At 33.5% G+C, this 18,835-nt stretch overlaps 1 protein-coding gene across 5 annotated transcripts; it reads left to right on the forward strand.

Annotated features, from left to right (window-relative positions):
- The first annotated feature begins 9,835 nt into the window (after positions 1-9,835).
- LOC112279514 (somatic embryogenesis receptor kinase 1) lies at positions 9,836-15,701 on the forward strand. 5 transcript variants are annotated; one of them, XM_024514027.3, is made up of 13 exons: positions 9,836-10,371; positions 10,513-10,811; positions 11,180-11,312; positions 11,569-11,640; positions 11,858-12,001; positions 12,451-12,522; positions 12,685-12,744; positions 13,014-13,114; positions 13,521-13,661; positions 13,849-14,190; positions 14,412-14,806; positions 15,035-15,130; positions 15,291-15,701. In XM_024514027.3, exons 2-13 carry the CDS (start codon positions 10,703-10,705, stop codon positions 15,507-15,509), a joined length of 1,884 nt encoding a protein of 627 aa, XP_024369795.1. In that variant the 5' UTR covers positions 9,836-10,371; positions 10,513-10,702; the 3' UTR covers positions 15,510-15,701. The 5 variants fall into 5 exon arrangements, with proteins under 5 accessions (XP_024369795.1, XP_024369798.1, XP_090104835.1 ...); XM_024514030.3 differs by having other exon boundaries at positions 9,889-10,371; positions 10,596-10,811; XM_090248709.1 differs by having other exon boundaries at positions 10,013-10,371; positions 10,465-10,811.
- The last annotated feature ends 3,134 nt before the right edge of the window (positions 15,702-18,835 follow it).

Consider the following 18,835-nt stretch of genomic DNA (forward strand, 5'->3'; position numbering starts at 1 on the left):
GCCCTGTCATGGACACCAATGCAAATGTTCCACCCTTTGTTGGGCATTCATCTCTACTTCATCGACTTGAGCACAACTTTCATTCGCCGCTGCAAAATCCACACATAATTTGCCGTTCTTATGTAAAAAAAAAATAGTGACGTTCATGCATGCATGGATCTTATCACTGTTGGGGGTACATGGAATAAGCTCTGAACTCATAAAGTGAGCGTGTTTTTGACTTGAGGGTTCGGGTTTAATGGTACAACCACAGCTATGCCGTTGACTGCTTCAAGACACACAGCCTATATGGGGTTCAACTTCCAAACTAACTTGAATGTACTGCTGAACATGCTCCTCTAGATGCAGGGAGAGAGACAGAGAGTGTGTGTGTGAGATTCTGTCAGTGTGAGAAAACAAAACAATACCCCTTCAAAAGCTACAGAGGTATTGCAGTCCTAAGCAGAGAGCCATTTGGATTAGCTTCTCCTCTGGATGAGTATAACCCACAAAGCCACAAAGTCATGCTGCCAGAGCAGTAACTTTCTTTTGTCCTCACTGGATACTAACTTGGGGGTGGGCTCACAAGGATATTAATTTCAATAACACTACTTCAGTGTTTGTCTGGTTTTTTAAAAACAAGGGAAAGGCGCAACGAGGAGGAGGAAAGAAAGGGATTGGTGCCGTTTATATGACCAAATCATTTCACTCTGTAGAGAACTACTCATTGATGCTGCAACTCTCAAACACATCTCCAAAAACTAGTTTGAAACCGAGATGATTTGATCCCACTACTTTAGAAACTAAGTAGTTTATGATGGGGGGAGGAGGGGACCCAATTCTATGAACAACTTTATTATTATTGTTGTTGTTGTTATTATTATTGTTATTTTCCTGTTGAAGCAGTGGTAATTAAAATCAAATCGGAAATTGATCTCTGCCTACAGTACTATTCCTACTCCTCCTGCTGTAACTAATACTATCATTATTCTCAGTGAAGCTGATAAACCAGGTTCCTTGTTCCCAGCACACAACTGCTCCACGTCATGATTCCTCTCTCACGATACAAAAATGTATGTTTCAGCGCAAGATTTAACAAATAAAAATAAAAATAAAAATGTCGTGCTTATTCATGCAAGCCACCTGATCTCAAAGCAAACATGCTGGAAAATGACCTTCCAGTAGCAGATCTGATAACACAGAATATAAATATACACATACAGATACACACAAGCACACACAAGCACACACATCTAATTGTAGGTTCTAGTGTACAATATTATGTCGTTCTCTGTATCTACACCCTTTTTTATTTTGAGGGAAAGTAATTTTAATTCTTGTTCATATCCTTGATGGCATTGGTGGACAAGCGCTGACACCAACAAGCAGGAGCACAAACAAACTCTGCCATGTCAGTTGGCCCAGTGCATCAGTTCCACTACCCCCTCCCCCACCCCACCCACCTCTACAGCTTTACTGCCAGCTCAGATATAATACATATATGGATAGGGAATTGTTAAATTGACCCATGCATTTATTAAATCAACCTACCCATCATCATTGGTTGCAAAGCCAACTATTTTTTCATTGGTTTTCAACTAATACAAATCCAGCAATAGAGATTTTTTTTGATGAAAGTTAGAATGGATGGGTCGATTTAGTAAATGCTTGGTTCAATATAACAATTCTCTCTCTATATATATAGAAAAAATCTTTAAATTTTTTTGGTTTGCTTGTATAAAAATGAAGAGCAACCAAAAACTGATTGTTATATATATATATATATATATATAGTAGCAGAATTATTGCATTATTTCGAATTACTTGGATATTGTCTCATTTACCATATTAAAAATAATAAGCTAAATTTAATGCATATACATTGCAAAACTCTATACATTACAAATAATTAAGAATTTGCTTCACAGCCATGAAGCAACTTGTGTAAAACTAGGAGCACAATCTTATTCAATGCAATGGTCTTAAGGTAATATAACCTCATTATGTAATGTCCATTTGGTAGTATTAACAATTTATCATTCATTATCTATGGTGATTTTATAGTTTCACAAATTTATTTTAATATTTTTTCTTGTTTAAAAAGTGGCAAGCTTGAAATATTATTTTAAAATACTAATGAATAATAATTAATCCACATGATGCTTTATTGTGTAAATTTTTTAATATATATATGTGTATGTATAATCTTATTGTCTTTGATGTATTATAATTTATCATTCATAATTTATAAATATATTATTATTATAATTTTAGACTTTTATTTGTACATATTATTAAAATATATAAATAAATGTGAAAATATAATAAATAACATTATAGAAGATATTATTTTAGGTAAATTGCTATTGGTGAAAGGGTTGGCTCTTGGTATGTAAGAAGGCCAAGAGATAAAGTAGATGAATAGACCAAGGATCTTAAGAGTATAAAAAATATGCTTAAGGTATATTTTTATAGTAGATAAGATAATAATAGATAGTCTCGGTAGAATGTTGGATAGATGTATTCATCAAAAGATGGAAGTTGTCTATTAGGACAATAACCAGCACTTATAAATAATGGATATTGGAAGTGAGAGATATCTTACTCCATACTCTCTTTGTATGCAATCTTACTGATGCTAAGTATTGTGACTTCATAATACTTGTTCTTCAATAGGTTATGAGCCCATTCATTTTTAGTTGTGAATTTTGAAGTTCTTTAAAGTCTTACTTGTTGTAAGCAGTAGAACTTTAGGTTGTTGCTGATGTTAAGAATTGGTATCATCTAACTCTATTATTGCATCTAGTTGTTGATGTAGTTTTGATCTTACTTGTTATTAAGTGTATTAATAGTTTTGGAGATTGTTACATACCTTAAAAATAATGTTTTAAACACTAGTATTGTGTTTCTTTGCTGATTTACATCATTTGTGATCTAAAATTGTGGTTTTATATAGTAAACTACTTTTGAGATCCTCTTATAGTAATAAGAAGTGTTTTATGAGATTAGAAGTATTTTATGAAAGAAGAGGGATGATTGAGGAGTAGCAAAGCTTATAGAAGATGTTTAAATAGAATATAAGACTTATAAAAAGTCCTATAAGTGAAGTTGAGAGTGATTTAAGAGTGATATTACTTATTCACTTACAAAGAAGGTATTCTCAGTTTTTGAAGGCACCAACATCTTCTTGTTGATTTTGAAATTTCTTTCTTCTCTTTTTCTTGATTTTCTTTGATACATCTCTTTTTTAGATATGGCTTGAAGTAAAAGTGAAGGTTTGAGAGTGATTGAGAAGTTTAGGGGTTACAACTTCTATCATTGGAAGAAAAGATTGGAGCTTTTGTTGGATTTATTGGACCTTTAGGACATTGTAGATAAAAATGAAGAAACTCTAAGTGACAATATTGATGTCAAGATGAAGAAGGAGTACAAACATTGTGAAAAGAAGACTTTTGGCATGATTGCATCAAATTTGGATGATGCCAATTCTTCACATATAATTGCTTGCAATAGATTAGCATAAGTATAGAAGACTTTTTACAACATCTATGTGAATAAAAACCTTGCCAATATTCTCTAGACAAAGAGGAAGTTTTTAACAGTAAAGATTGAAGAAGAAAATGACCTCATAGGTCATGTCAATAAGGTAAAAGCACTTGCAAATAACTAGAACTTGTTGACAAGTTAATTAATAATAAAGATATTGTGTTGAGATTGCTCGTGAGCATTTCTGAGTCCTACAACTATCTCATTAAGGCATTAGAATCTATCAACATTAAGGAGCTTATTATGAATTATGTCACGTCAAAGCTTGCCTATGAAGTGAGTAAGAGAAAAGAAAAGAAGCTTCAAAGTGATGATTCAACTTTATTTTTAAGACAAGGCAAAAGTAACTATTGTCATCAATGTAATAATTTAAAATATAACATGAGAAATTACTATATTTATAAAAAATCAAATCACTTTGCTATGAATTGCTACAAAACCAAGAAAAGAGATAAAAAAAAATACAAATAATGCTTGTGATAACTTTGATAGAGATGATTATGCTTTTATAGTAAGTGAAGTAGCCTCCATGGTTGCTATGTCTAAGTGGATTATAAATTTGGGTGCTACTAAGTACATGATACTATACAAGTATTCATTTGACACTTATGAAGAAATTTTAGTAACCAAAGTTTGGTTGAGAGACAATAGCATAGTATAAGTCATTAGAATTGGATCGATTATTGTAGAAATTGTTTTGAAGAACCAAATCAAGAGGATTAGATTGAACGAAGTCTTACATGTGCCAAAGATGAAGAAGAACCTCTTTTTGGTCAACAAACTTATATCATATGGTTGTAAGATTTAATTTGCTAAGAATGGATATTTTGTGAAGATATTGAGTGAACAACATATTTTCAAAGGCCTTAGACATGGCAACATCTACTTTGTTAATTATAAGAAGGTAAATAGAATAGAAGTGGCAACATTTTCTCATTTTCTACAAGATCAAGATAAGTTTGGAATTTGGCATGAACAACTTGGTCATTTGAATGCCAAAGGCATGAACGATCTCCAATCTATGGTAAGTCGCTTGGATCTTTGTAAATTCAGCCATAATACCTTGATACTTGCTTGTAAATGATGTACATAAGGCAAACAACAAAAGGCTTTATTTCCAAGAAGAGTTGCAACATGTGTAAGTAAATTTTTGGAAATTATGTATTTTGATGTTTGTCGACCAATGAAGACACCATCAATTGGAGGAGCAAGATAATTTGTCACATTTATTGTTAATTTTTTAAGAAAAGTATGGATTTACATCATTGAAGTCAAGACTAAATGTTTCTTAAGGTTTAAGGAGTTTAAAGCTCTTATAGAGAAACAACGTGAGTGCAAGTTCAAAGTGTTGTGCACGGATAATGGAAGTGAGTACATATCAAAATATTTTGATGAATTCTTAAAGATTCGAGGTGTTGTAAGACAATCATCTACTCCCTATATTCTATAATAAAATGGAGTTGTTGAAAGAACAAATCATACTATTATGGAGATGGCAAAGAGTATACTTCATGCACAAAACCTTGGGCATGAATATTGGGCAGAAGCAGTGGTAAATGTAGTGGATACAAGGAATAGGTGCCTAATAAGTGCACTTACATCAATGACTTCATAAGAAGCTTAAAGTAATAAGACATCTTCTATTTCATACATGAATTTTTTTGGATGCATTGCCTATGTAAAGGTACTAGATTGTATGAGGTCCAAACTTGATGCAAAAAGTATAAAATGTGTATTTTTTGGATATTATAAAGATATGAAGGCATATAGGCTAATATGTTTAGAAACTAAGAAGATCATCAAGAATTGTGATGTAGAGTTTTTGGAGTATAAGAGTGCTTATGAAGACTCAGAGATGTGTCTAAGTGAGAGTAATGGTATATTTGTAAACACAACTTTAATTTCAATAAAAGAAAAAGAAGATGATGATAACATTGATGATGGTGGAAATTCAAATCAAGATGAAGAATCAAAGAAAGTAGAATATAGTGTGCTTATAATTGCTAAAACCAATAATGAATACTATCAAGATGTTAAAGATGATGCTGATGATGATGATGATGATGATGATGAGTACCAACCTTTGAATGTGAAAAAATAAGTTTTAAGAGAGAAGAAGCTTACAAGAAACCTAAGAATAAAAGAAGGTTAAGCTTCATCAAGTGAAAGGAGATATCTTTTGAGAAATAAAAAATAACTTGGTGCATAGTAGAAGAATCACATCTTTCTTCAAGCAAGTGAAGAACATGCCAATGTTATATTTCTTGCTGATCCATTGAGTTTGTATAATGCAATGAAATCCACAAATGCTATGAAGTAGAAGAATACGATAGAAGAAGAGTACAAATCACTCATGGACAATGGAACATGAAAATTGACTCAACTTCTACCAAATTGATCTTTAATTGGTTGTAAGTGGGTATTTAGAACCAAAAAAAAATGCAATGGAAAATATTATAAGATACAAGTCTAGATTAATTTCCGAAGACTACTCACAAGTTTTTGCTATTGATTTCAATGAAACATTTGCTCTCGTGGTGAAATTCACTACCATTAAAACTATTGTTGCAATTGGGGCAGTAATGGACTTTGAAATACATCAAATAGATGTGAAGACGGCTTTCTTAAATGGAAAGCTAAAAGAAGACATCTACATGGATCAACCACAAGGATTTGTAGAAGAAGAGAAAGAATATCTTATTTTTAAGTTGAAAAAAACTTTGTATGAACTTAAGCAATTTCTAAGGGCATGATATCAACATATTAATATATTCTTTGTAAATAAAGGATTTTTAAGGGGTGAATTTGATCATTCTTTACATGTGATGGAATCAAGTGAATTCATATTGATTGTCATCCTCTATGTTGATGATTTGATCATCTTAACCAATATTATAAAGATGATGGATTGATTGAAGGCAAAATTAAAAAAGGAGCATAAGATGAGTGTTTTGGAAGAGCTTGACTATTGTTTAAAAGTGGAGTTTGTGAGAGATCATACTAAAAAGACCATTACAATGAGCCAAAGCAAGTACATTGAAGAAGTATTGAAATGATTTAATATGGAAGAGTTTAAGCCTATTGGAACACCTTTGGAGGCTAATTTAAAGTTGATGAAGCTCACAGATGAAGAATTTTCTAAAGTTGAAGATCAAATACAAGGTGTTCTATACAAAGAAACAATAGGTTCATTTATGTATGCAATGGTTGACACAAGGGTAGATCTTGCATATATAGTAAGTGTTGTGAATCAATACATGTCAAAGGCTGGACCAATCCATTGAGTAACCATAAAAAGGATCATGAAATACTTAAAAGGCACTTTATATCTCAAATTAAATTTTAGAGGTGATAACATTAGTTTCTATGATTATTGTGATGTGGATTGGACTAAAGATATAAATGATAGAAGATCAACAACAAAATATGTATTCTTTGTTGGAGTAGAAGCTATCTCATGGAATTACAAGAAATAACTAATAATTGTAAGATCAAGAATAGAAGCAGAATACATGGCAACAAGCCATAGTACAATGGACACAATATGGCTTAGACAACTTCTAGAGGACATTAGAGTATTGCAAAGGAAAGCAACTCCAATGGAGTGTGATAATCAAGGATGTTTTTTATTTACAAAGAATTAAAAGCATCATTCAAGGACCAAGCACATTAATATTTAATATTACTTCATAAAAGAGAAGATTGAAATGGAAGTGATTGATATGAAGTATTGTACAACAGTAGACATGTTTGGTGATTTGTTGACAAAGACACTAGTAAAGAATAGACATTATATGTTGACAAAGGTATTAGGATTAAAAATCTTTGACTAATAGCAAAGTGAAAGTGTTAAAGTATATAAGTAAATATGAAAGTAGAATAAGTAACATTGTAGAGGATATTATTTTAGATAAGTTGCTATTAGTTAAAAGGTTACCTCTTGATATATAAAAAGGCCAAGAGATAAAATAGATGAATGAATCAAGGAGCTTACGAGTATAGAAAATATACTAAAGACATATTTTTATAGTAGTTAAGATAATAATGGATAGTCTCAATAGAATGTTGGATAGATATATTCATCAAAGGATAGAAATTGTTGATTAGGGTAGCAATCACGACCTATGAGTAATAAGTGTTGGAAGTGAGAGATATCTTAATCCATACTCTCTTTGTATACAAACTTATTGATGTTAAGTGTTGTAACTTCATAGTGCTTATTCTTTAATATACATTACATCTTTTTATATTTTTATTGGCAATTGTGCTATAAATCTCATATATTATTAAAATTTTGAATTTAACTTTTATTTTTTATGGGACTTTTTTTAAAAAACTTATGATTAAATTGGTTAGATTAATTTTTTTATGATTTCTTTTTAATTGTTTTATCAAATTTTCTTAGTATTCAAATATATTTTTTTGGAGAATTGAGCCAATACCTATTTTTATTGTTGATTATCAAACACATCTTCAACCAAACACTTATTAGTACATGAACTAAAATAACATCATCTCAATAATAATATTGATTTATTTATATGATAAGAAAGAAAAATATTAATATTTTATAAATATGATTATATAAATATATATACTATATATAATTTTTATTAGCCTAAAATAAATAAATTTAATTAAATTATTTTTTGTATATATATATATATATATAAAGTTATTGTTAATGTCATTGCACTTTTTGCCATTGCAACCTTCTATCCACAACATGCCACCTTTGTTCAGTATCTTTAAACCAATGAACTTTTTTATTATCAATAACTTTCAAATCATTTTATTGGAATTAAAATAAAATAAAAAATAAAAACAAAAAAAAATAAAAATATATGTTGAATGGATGGTAGATTATAGTGGTAGTGACAAAAATTGGGGTGGCATTGACAATATCCTATCTATCTATGTAGTTTGAAAACCCATAAGAACCTTAAACCACTAAAGTTCATATTAATGCAAAATATCTTACAAAAGAATTGCAACAATCATTACCCTTTCTAATTCAATTAACAGACACTTGTAAAGTATATAGTAATCAAACTAATGTGTGTGTTTGTCAATACAATGCATGCAGCTTCTCACACCTTTGAAGTGTAGCATACTTGATATCAACAAACTAAGTTCTGAGCAGCATTTCTTTTAAGAAAAAGGAACAGGGGAGAAAAAGAATAAAAAGTGGAGATGAGTGAGCCAAATTATTCCATTCAACTAAGACAAGCCTATTGACCTATGGTTTAGGAATCATTGCCAAAGTCAGGAAGCAAGCCATGTGGTGAGCTCAGCAAAGACAAACCCAAGCTTTGTGCACTATGTGTTGATTATCTGGGAAGGACACGGACAAATTGGTACGCATCAGATTATGGGTCGCATTATAAGTTAATGAGGGATATGATATTTAGGACTGCTGGTTTATAACTGCATCCTGTACTGTTATCTGAAGACATTCTAGAATGCAAAGGCGCTGAAAATCCTCTTCAGTTCCCTCCAGTACACAATCATGCTTTTGCAGCAGCAGTGTGAAGAATCCTTCAATGACTTTAAGATTAGCCTCCACTGTGGACTCCAGTGCACTCAAGAGTACTTCATTTCACTCATTCACCACAAAGCTTGCACAAGCTTCTGGTGAGTTGTGACGAGCAACATATCCAACCTGCCGTGCCATGACTGAGTTTACTTGTCATTTAATCGATCAGAGTTCTTTTCCTGATTTCAACTGATAACACAGAAATAAAGTAAAAAGATTGTTGTGGGTGTTGAGAAATGCAACTATGCGTTCCTGGATGTGAAGTCAGGACGTTTATTTTTATTTATTTTATTTATTTATTTTGTTTTTTTGGTTTTTTGGTTTGGTTTGGTTTGGTTTGATTTGTTTGTTTTTGTTTTTGTTTTTTTTTGTTTTTTTTTTCAGTTGGAACCATCTCTGGTATTCTTCACTCTTCATACCATTGATGTCATCGTGGTTCTCTCCACAGGTGGAAAGGAATGGCAGTGGAGCGGAAGAGATGTTGCTACTGCCTTGAACTAAACTGCTTTTTTATAGGTGGCTTGCAGCAGCTATGGTCTATGTTCCCTTACCACACAGCTTGCGTACACTTTGGTAGCTGCCCTCTCGAAGGGGTTCGTGCAGAGGCAGGGTGAGTGTGCACTTTGGAGAGGGGAACAGGGAAGCTGTCCAACAAAGAAGCTTCAAAAGTGGGATTGCCCCACAGACTGACAAAGAACAGGGATCTTGTCAGGTCCCGTGCCGCTAAATACAGCCTGACAGATACCTCAGTTTCATGATTCATCTCGAGGGGTCCATGGACAATGCAGCTGAAGGTTTCCAGGGGAAGGTTTCCAGAGGTTGTAAGTACAGTTGTAAGTTTTACTCTTCTGGAGCTGGCGGGCTTTAAAAGATTTCAACGGAGTTCTGTCAGCTGGAGCAGGACTGTATATATGTGATAGGACTGGAATGCGCAAGTTGTTCTGTAATCGTAGGTAAAGATGTTGAGCTTAGATGATGCGTTTTTGTACGGAGCTTGTTGGTGGAACCTTCATCTTTTCTGATCGAGCACTCTCTCAGCCAACATGAGCTTCTGCTAGGCAGTATCTTTGCAGGCATTGTAGGAATTCTGCAAGTGAGAATTGCACGAAACCCTGTGCCGGTTTTTCAACATCGTTTAGCACCTTGAGAATTCTAAATTCAGGTTGAGCGCATTTTGTAAGAAGAGTAATGTGCAATCAGTAGAAGTTTGAAGCATTCTTCTTGGAAAGTTCTGTAGTCGGAGAACATGGAACGAAAAGAATCATACAACATTTGCTGCTCAATCGGTGCTTTTTGTGATCACGAACCAGGTACGTCGTACATATAATCTCCTCAGGTTATCAAGAGCAATCGTGAATAAATGTAATGCAAGTTTGATTTGCGACAGGGATTGAAATTGTCAGGACTGCGGGAATCTGAGCATAGTTTAGTTCCCTTGAACCATTGTCCAGCCACTCTTTGGGGAGAAGAATGTCCTGATCATTACCAAGACAGAATAACTTCTAATTAGTGAGTGGAAGCGAAACTTGAAAAGTTGTTGACAACCAGCTGGAATCTTCACACCTACAATGAGTGCAAGAACAGCAAGCAGAAGCATAAGAGCTGCCACAAATGACAACAAAAGTTAGTTAAGGGAGAATCATGCCAGACCCAGGTGCAAGAATGCAGTGGCTATGGCGTACGCTCACACTGCTCCATGTTCTGACGTCTTTCTTTTCAGTCGTGGACCCCCTTGACGGGAATCCTGAAGGTATGTTTCTTCCGTTTTCCTCACCACTTTTTCCATGTTTCCTGTCCACAAAAGAGAATTCGAAATCTTCAAGAAATCTAATCAGAGGAGTAATGAAAGTCACTGAAGCAGTTTTATGCTTGGCGACAAAGTTGCCATGATTCTAACCCTCACATTTAGAACCATCTACATTCGTGTGCCTGCAATCGTGAGCAACCAAGTACCTGAAACAATTAGCTCCCGAGGAATTCAGTCGAGAGTACCGTAGGGAGTGAGCATTTCAGAAATTCGTTTGAGCTTAAGTGTGCATTTTTGACGCAGTTGGACAGAATCTGATTCTAAACTTGAATGGTGAAGAGCTAACTCTGAGTAGTGGAGCAAATGCGCAGTGAAGTCTTTGTTTGCAATTAAGCGAGCATTACAGGATCCTCTGAACGTTCTTGCATCATGGGATTCGAATTATATGTCACCCTGCACCTTCGCCTTTGTCGATTGTGACTCTAATAATTCAATTAACGGGTTGTAAGTGCTACTTCCTATGAATGCAATTTTTATTTGCTCCATAAAAAAATGCTTTTGTGAAGAATTTCAACTTGAAGGCTCATGAATTGCACATTCACTTCAAGTGCTAATTTTGTTTGATACAATAATCCACAAAGTACGGGCCAACGTAGCCAGATGAACCTCAACACTGATATTGCCTGTCGCATTGATGTGGTCTGAAGAATTAAGTAAAGAAGAACTCGAAAGTTAATGATAGTCAGTTGCCTGTGTTCAGGGAGCTACCAAGGAATGGTTTATCTGGAAGTTTGTCCCCTCTCATTGGGAGCCTCTCGAATCTTCACCGCCTGTATGTACATCCAACCTGCTCAATGAACTCGATGACTAATATTTCTTTCTTAGTAACAGTAAAGAATTTATATATGAGGTTTTGTACATTTGTTTTTCTAGAGTAACCTGATCTCTAATCCTGGTACCGAACTCGTTCTCTAACTCTTAGCATTGAAACAAGCTGGACCTATGCTTTCACCGTCTTGCAAGCTCATGACCGCTGTTTCTTCTGTCAGTATTATAACCAACAACTCGTTATCCGGTGAGCTTCCCAAAGAGATCGGCAATCTATCAAAGCTTGTGGTCTTGGACTTGTCCAGGAATCTCTTCTCATGCGCGATCCCCAACTCCCTTGTCAACCTGAAAAATTTAGTATCTCTGTAAGAAATTCTTCCAGACTTCTCCACAAATCTTCATTGGAAATGTCACTCTCGTTTCCCTTTTAGTTCAAGTTCATGCTTTCACTTTTTCATTCAGCGTACAGAATTATTGAAAGACAACCTCCATACTTAATGGATCCAAGTGGCTGTTTATGTCTTTTGGTCGTTGTCCTTTTCTACACAAATGGGGCAAAGTAACCTTGCCTATTCGCATCAGTAAGGAATAATGATTCATTTTAACTACCAAGTTTTTTAAACCTTAGCTCAGAAACGTAGGGTGCCGAGGGAAATTTCAAAATGTGAGCCTTATTTGAAACTTCGTCTCGCTGTTGCCTTCACAGTTGCGGGGTCCATGATCAAATGATAGCAGGTTTATTAAAGAATGGAACCTTTTATTGTGGGGAATAATTTGGAGGTTATTATCCAAGACGTGTGTTTTCTTTCCGCAGAAATTTGAGAGGGAATCATTTCAATGGAAGTTTTCCAGCATTTGTCGCCAATATGTCCTCCTTACAGTCGCTGTAAGCTCATGGGGACCTTGGGAGAATTCATATTGAACATGATTGTAATGTTAGAAGCTATGTATGTCCTGGCGGCTTTAACTCCAGTGATAATAATGTGTTAGATCTCATATCGTTGACGACAAAACGTGAGTGACATCTATATCTGTTTTTCAATTACAGGGATGTTTCAGAGAACAACTTATCGGGTTTTGTGGGCAATCAGACATTGAAAACTTTGATGTAAGGATTTCTGTACGACATAGGCTGTCAAATCAAGCTTTTTCAGCTATTATGTGATACCGATGCACAGCTGTTTTATTTTGATGATGCATTAAGTTGAAAAATTAACAAGATACGCTTGCCATACTCACATTCGGGTCCGATCTGAAAGATTTTGACCTGCTGGGACAAATGTGAGTTGTCGATCTGCCGTAATTTTAAGTACTCATTCAAACATCGAGTAACCTTTACAAATAGGTACTTACCGACACTTTTGTTCGATTTATCAGAACGGATGGAAACGTCAATTTGTGCGGTTTAGCTATAAGGAAAGAGTGTCCTGGTGACCCTCCACTTCCAAATCCTGCAAATATTAATAATATCGACAACAGTGAGTTTCTACTCTATATTCATGTTTTCTCTTTACATATTAATGTCTCCTTAGTACTGATTGTTGTATTTCCTTACACGTCTGCATATAAAACACATCTCAGAATTGTCTTGTAAACATGATGATTTGAAAACTCTGCACTTTGTTGGTTTGGTTTGAAAGAGAGATGCTTCTTGCAAGTGCAACCTTTTAAGATTTTAATTCACCTAATCAAAGGATGTCGATTGGTATATTATGATATTGTCTTGCTTGCTGTTCATTTGAACTCTTTTAGCTGCTTGACTGTTGGGTGAATTGAAGATAGGACAGTGTTCACCAGGTGATAAAGAAGGGTTTAGCTTGTGTAAATGTTAAAACAGGGACCGTCATATGTTTGTGAACTGACCTTCCCGATGAATGACAACAGTTAGAAGCAGAAAATCTGCAAACACATCAGCTGTAGCATGCGGTTTATCATTGGGAGTAGCAGTGCTACTTGGTTCCTTTATGCTGGGACTTCTATGGTGGCGTCGTCGCAATTCAAAACAAATCTTCTTCGATGTGAATGGTACTAGTTGCACTAACCAATAGCACGTTGCCGAATCGTGCTCATCATCGTTAAACATTAGCAGAGTAGAAATTTGGATATCACTTGAAGAATTTATTGATCACCCTAATCTATGTCGAGATCTAAGATCTTCCTTTAATCATTTCAGCATCTCTCTAGCTTGATATCCTTGAATGTATTGTTCCAGAGCAACAGGACCCTGATGTATTACTTGGGCAGCTCAAAAAATTCTCATTTCGAGAGCTCCAAATTGCAACTGATAACTTCAACACAAAGAACATTCTTGGAAAAGGTGGTTTTGGAAATGTCTACAAGGGATATTTATGTGACGGCTCAATTGTAGCTGTGAAGCGGTTGAAGGGTGAAGGCAGTCCTGGCCATGAAATGCAATTTCAAACTGAAGTTGAAATGATCTCGCTGGCAGTACATCGTAATCTTCTGCGATTACGAGGATTTTGCATGACCCCAACTGAGCGACTGCTTGTTTATCCCTACATGCCTAATGGGAGTGTGGCATCTCGTCTTCGTGGTCGGAAAATTTCTCCAATTTGTCTCCAAACTTGAAATATCATCACAAACAACTTACTGTTTGCTTTTTAGTAAATGATTCGGGGATTTTGGAATGTTAAACTTCAAAATTCTTATAATTCAGATCCAACACTATCAGTATTAATATGAATTCATGAACCAAATTGTAAATTTTCTCTTATTCCATTGTCATTGATATTAACCTTTTTTTGGCATTGGCAGACATCGTTGGTGGCAAGCCAGCCTTAGACTGGCCGACACGCAAATGCATTGCCCTTGGAGCGGCACGGGGGCTACTTTATTTACACGAGCATTGCGACCCGAAGATCATTCACCGGGATGTGAAAGCTGCAAATATATTACTTGATGAAGGATATGAAGCAGTTGTGGGTGATTTTGGACTTGCTAAACTGTTGGACCATCGAAACTCTCATGTTACAACTGCAGTCCGAGGCACAGTAGGGCACATTGCGCCAGAGTACCTCTCCACTGGCCAGTCTTCGGAAAAGACAGATGTCTTTGGGTATGGCGTGCTATTGCTAGAGCTCATTACTGGACAAAGGGCATTTGGGTTCGGCCGTCTTTCCAGGCAGAATGACATGATGCTTCTGGACTGGGTGATTTTCTCTGTGACCCTCATTTCGGTTCTTTGTTTCCATTTTGAATGTGGTTGAGGGAAATAAAATTTTATTTGTATCATAGTGATTCTTTCTATACCAGGAAGTAATTGGAGAACTGGAATCTTATTACGTATTAGTTCCTGATTTCTATAACCTCGTCAATAGGTCCACAAGCTGGTCCATTCTTGAATGCCTGATTGTGACTCTATATGACCTGATTAACAGGTGAAGAAACTTCAAGCTGAGAAACGGCTAGACTTATTGGTGGATGTGGACTTCAAGTCAGAATACAATTCACTTGAGCTTGAGGAGATGGTGCAGGTAAGGAAAGTCTTTGCTCCCTGAAGTTTGTTGACATTTGGTGTGTACTCTTGGCGTTAATAAGATTATAATTTCTTCCATATACTCTGACGAATGAAGTTTTTGAAATTGCTACGGTTAATTGTATTAATCCAACTGTGCTCCACATGCGATACCACAGGTGGCTCTGTTGTGCACCCAAATGCTACCTACTGAGCGTCCCAAAATGTTGGATGTGGTGCGAATGCTGGAGGGCGATGGCCTGGCTGAGAGGTGGGAACAATGGTGTGAAGTTGAAAGCCGAAGAAGTAGAGAGGCCTTGCTCCCACGTAGGTACTGTGAATTAGTTGAGGACTCTTCATGGGATATTGAAGCCATTCAACTGTCAGGCCCCAGATAGTGTTCATCAAAGCGTTAAAGTAATGAAAAATATGAGGTATTATTTCGGTCAATAATATTGGAAGTAGGCAAGAGATGTTTTCAATCTAATGGTGTAAGCTTGAGACTGCACCGATTTCTTTCAAGACACAGTAATTGAGTGTTCCTAAGTTTCTTGTATGAAAAGAAAAAATGGTTCAGCGTTTCATCACAATTGCGATATCAAATCGCTGCAGCATTACCGGTGCATGAGAAACACCCAGTGAGATTTGAGCTTTATGCAAATTTAATTAAGAGAACTTTAAATTTATTCATATGATTGATGTATTCTTGTGATGGCTTGAAACACTTCAGGGAGCAAAGGCTTTCTTAATCAATTTGTTTGAACTGGACTTTCTTAATCAATTTGAAAGGTAAGAGAAAACCATTTGACAGGTTTAGGTTAATGTATGGAAAAGCAAAAAGTAAAGTGTGGATATAGCTAAACTATAATTGAGAGAGCAACATTGTAGATACTTACTTGATCTTTACACTAAAGATAAGAAAGAGTGAAATGAAGAATGTTGAAAAAAAATGAAAGGAATACTAGGAACACTAGAAATGATACCCACATTAGGATTATGAAATTTGATGACATTTGAAATCATTATACTATTAGACCAACAAACAAATCTAATATCTAAGCACAATCATTTGAGGCATGGAAAAAAATGTCCTTGTAGGATTCATAAAAGGCTTTGCATGCATTTAGTTTTTTGGAAACTTCATTCTTTCCAAAAACTCTAAAATTTTCTCATAATTGTAGACTCTTAAAACTATTTTTGCTAAATTAGCTTTTGCATTAGCACTAGGAATACTTGATGTACTTAGTACCATGATAAGTGCACCTTTCATCAAGTCATCTACTAGCACATTTAATCTAAGAGTCCTTAAAGGACTTGTGAATCCAATTGCTTAATCGGTTAGTTGATCTTAAAAAGTGTATTTTGTAAAAATTTGACTTTTTTAATTGATTATAACAAAAATATATGATACACAATGCAACCATGAAAATTAATTGCTTGCTACAAAGATAGATTCTAAAATCCTTCTTAAACCTTCTACAATTATAAATAAATTAGAATATTTCACAATCTCTTAAAATCTTTATATTAAAAGATTATGAATTAATTTTTATTTTTTTTATTTTTTTATTTTTTTCGAATGTATTCAATTACATCAAACTTCTTAATTTTTTATAACCAATAATAGAGCTAAGAGTACAAAAAAACTAATACTTCAAGCTCATTTAATCTCTTCTATAATATCTTTCTATTTTGAAGAATTCTAAAGTTTCATTTAATTACTTTGTCACTTTTGGAATCAAATATAAAATTTATAATTTAAGAACTATTTTATTTTTAGAAAAGATAAAACTTATGTTGTTAATATTTTTTTCTAATTTTTTCTTGACATATTTAAAAACTTTTTTTCCATAATCAATTAAACCCTACCAAACTATACTTTTTATATAGAATGTTCTCTATACTTCATTTTCAAAATAAACTTGGTTTTTTAAATTCAAATAGTCCATAAGCAAGGATCTCTTAACAAGGACTAAATCTTACAAAAATCCTTAAATCTAAAAAACAAATTACCACAAATATAACTTCTTGTTAAGTAAAGGATTGTGAAAGATTCTAATTGTAAGAGTTGGACATTAATTTTTATAATAGAAAAGTAGCTCAATTTGAAATACATTAGGCTTGGTGATACTTCTAAAATTAATAGAAATTGGATTTAGACTTTTGAAGTTGACATATTGTATAATTAATATCAATATTTAAATTAATTTTATCCCTCTATGTATTAACCACCATATCTTTGTACCACATGTCTCTTGTTTAAGTAAGAGTTTTTTGATTTTATTTTTAATCAAAGAAAAGGATTCTAAATTCAATATTTGTTTTTAAAAATAAATATTTCTATAGGAAGAAAAAAGAAAAATTAATTATTTCTTCCACTTTGACATATTCTAAAGAGAGTTGGAACACCACAACAAGAAGATGATTAAATTTTGATTTATATAAGCTAATTCAATCATTGATTTTTAGAAAAATCTTGTTATATTACAATATATTTTTTAAAATAATTAAAAAACATATATAGAAAAAAATCTAGATAAATCTATAAAATAAATATAATATAATAAGTGGATATTATTTCTTTTATAGATATGATAACTATTGGACCTTTAAAATTATTTTTAATCCAATAAATACTATTTGAGTAAATAATACTCATTTAATAGAATTTTAGATAAATTTTAGTTAAGAAAAATAGAAGATCCTACAAAAAAAATTAACTCTATATATTTTAGAAGGAAGTAGAAGGATTGATCTAAAGAAACTCATACATATGAGTCCATGTCATGAACATGCATATTTATCTAAATAAGAAGTATTAGATAAAAGATAAATATAAGTAGGTTTGATATTATCTTGTGGCAAAGCTTCTTATAAGCTTCATAGATACGTATTTGATTTTAGACGTGTTTGTAGCTGATAAATAAGTTAGAAACTTAGCCAAAAAATTAGCCACATATCACATGTGCTAATAGCTTGAGAAACAAGCTAACTATGTAGGGCACATATAGGAAACTTATCTTATAAGTTAGACATGAGTGTTGCAAGTTAGATACGTGTTGGAGGTCCTACAAAATGTCACCACATAGCTTTTAGTTAGATAGTATATATAGAGACAAAAGTGAAGCTTTTTTCACTCTTGTCAATGCTTTTTTAGTCTTTAGTCTTATTTCAAGACTTTTTAATTTTATTATCTTTAATAATATCTATTCTAGTTTCAATACTATATTAGTTTTGAATGAATATCTATTCTTTTTGAATTATATAAGAATATATTGAAATTTTGGTTCTTCAAAATTTATGTCCTTGATAATTTGACAAGAATGCCAACTCATTATTCTTGTCTTGTTTTTAGATGTGAATAGACTATCCTAGTTCTATTATTTTATTTTGAAGATTGCAAACTATCTACCTTCAATTCAATATTTTAGTTGCCTAATAGTAATTTTTTTTTTAAAGAGAGTAGACTATCTTTCTTTGTGGAAATTTTTACTTGATATTAGAGGTTGTAAATTACTTTCCTCTAATTTGTCTTATAGATTTGTTTGAGCTGTCTATAGAAGGAAAAATTATGGATGCTACTTTTAGCAGAAGTGAAAATAGATTTGCAACCATTACAAATCTTCACAAGCTTATTAACATTCTTAGGATGGAAATTTCACATATCTCTAACATCAATCATGGAGGTAGTATTTCAATGCTTATGGAAGAGGTCAATAATGAA

Source organism: Physcomitrium patens, chromosome 3 (genome assembly GCF_059467195.1).
Source record: "Physcomitrium patens ecotype Gransden chromosome 3, ASM5946719v1, whole genome shotgun sequence".
Lineage (NCBI taxonomy): Eukaryota > Viridiplantae > Streptophyta > Bryopsida > Funariales > Funariaceae > Physcomitrium > Physcomitrium patens.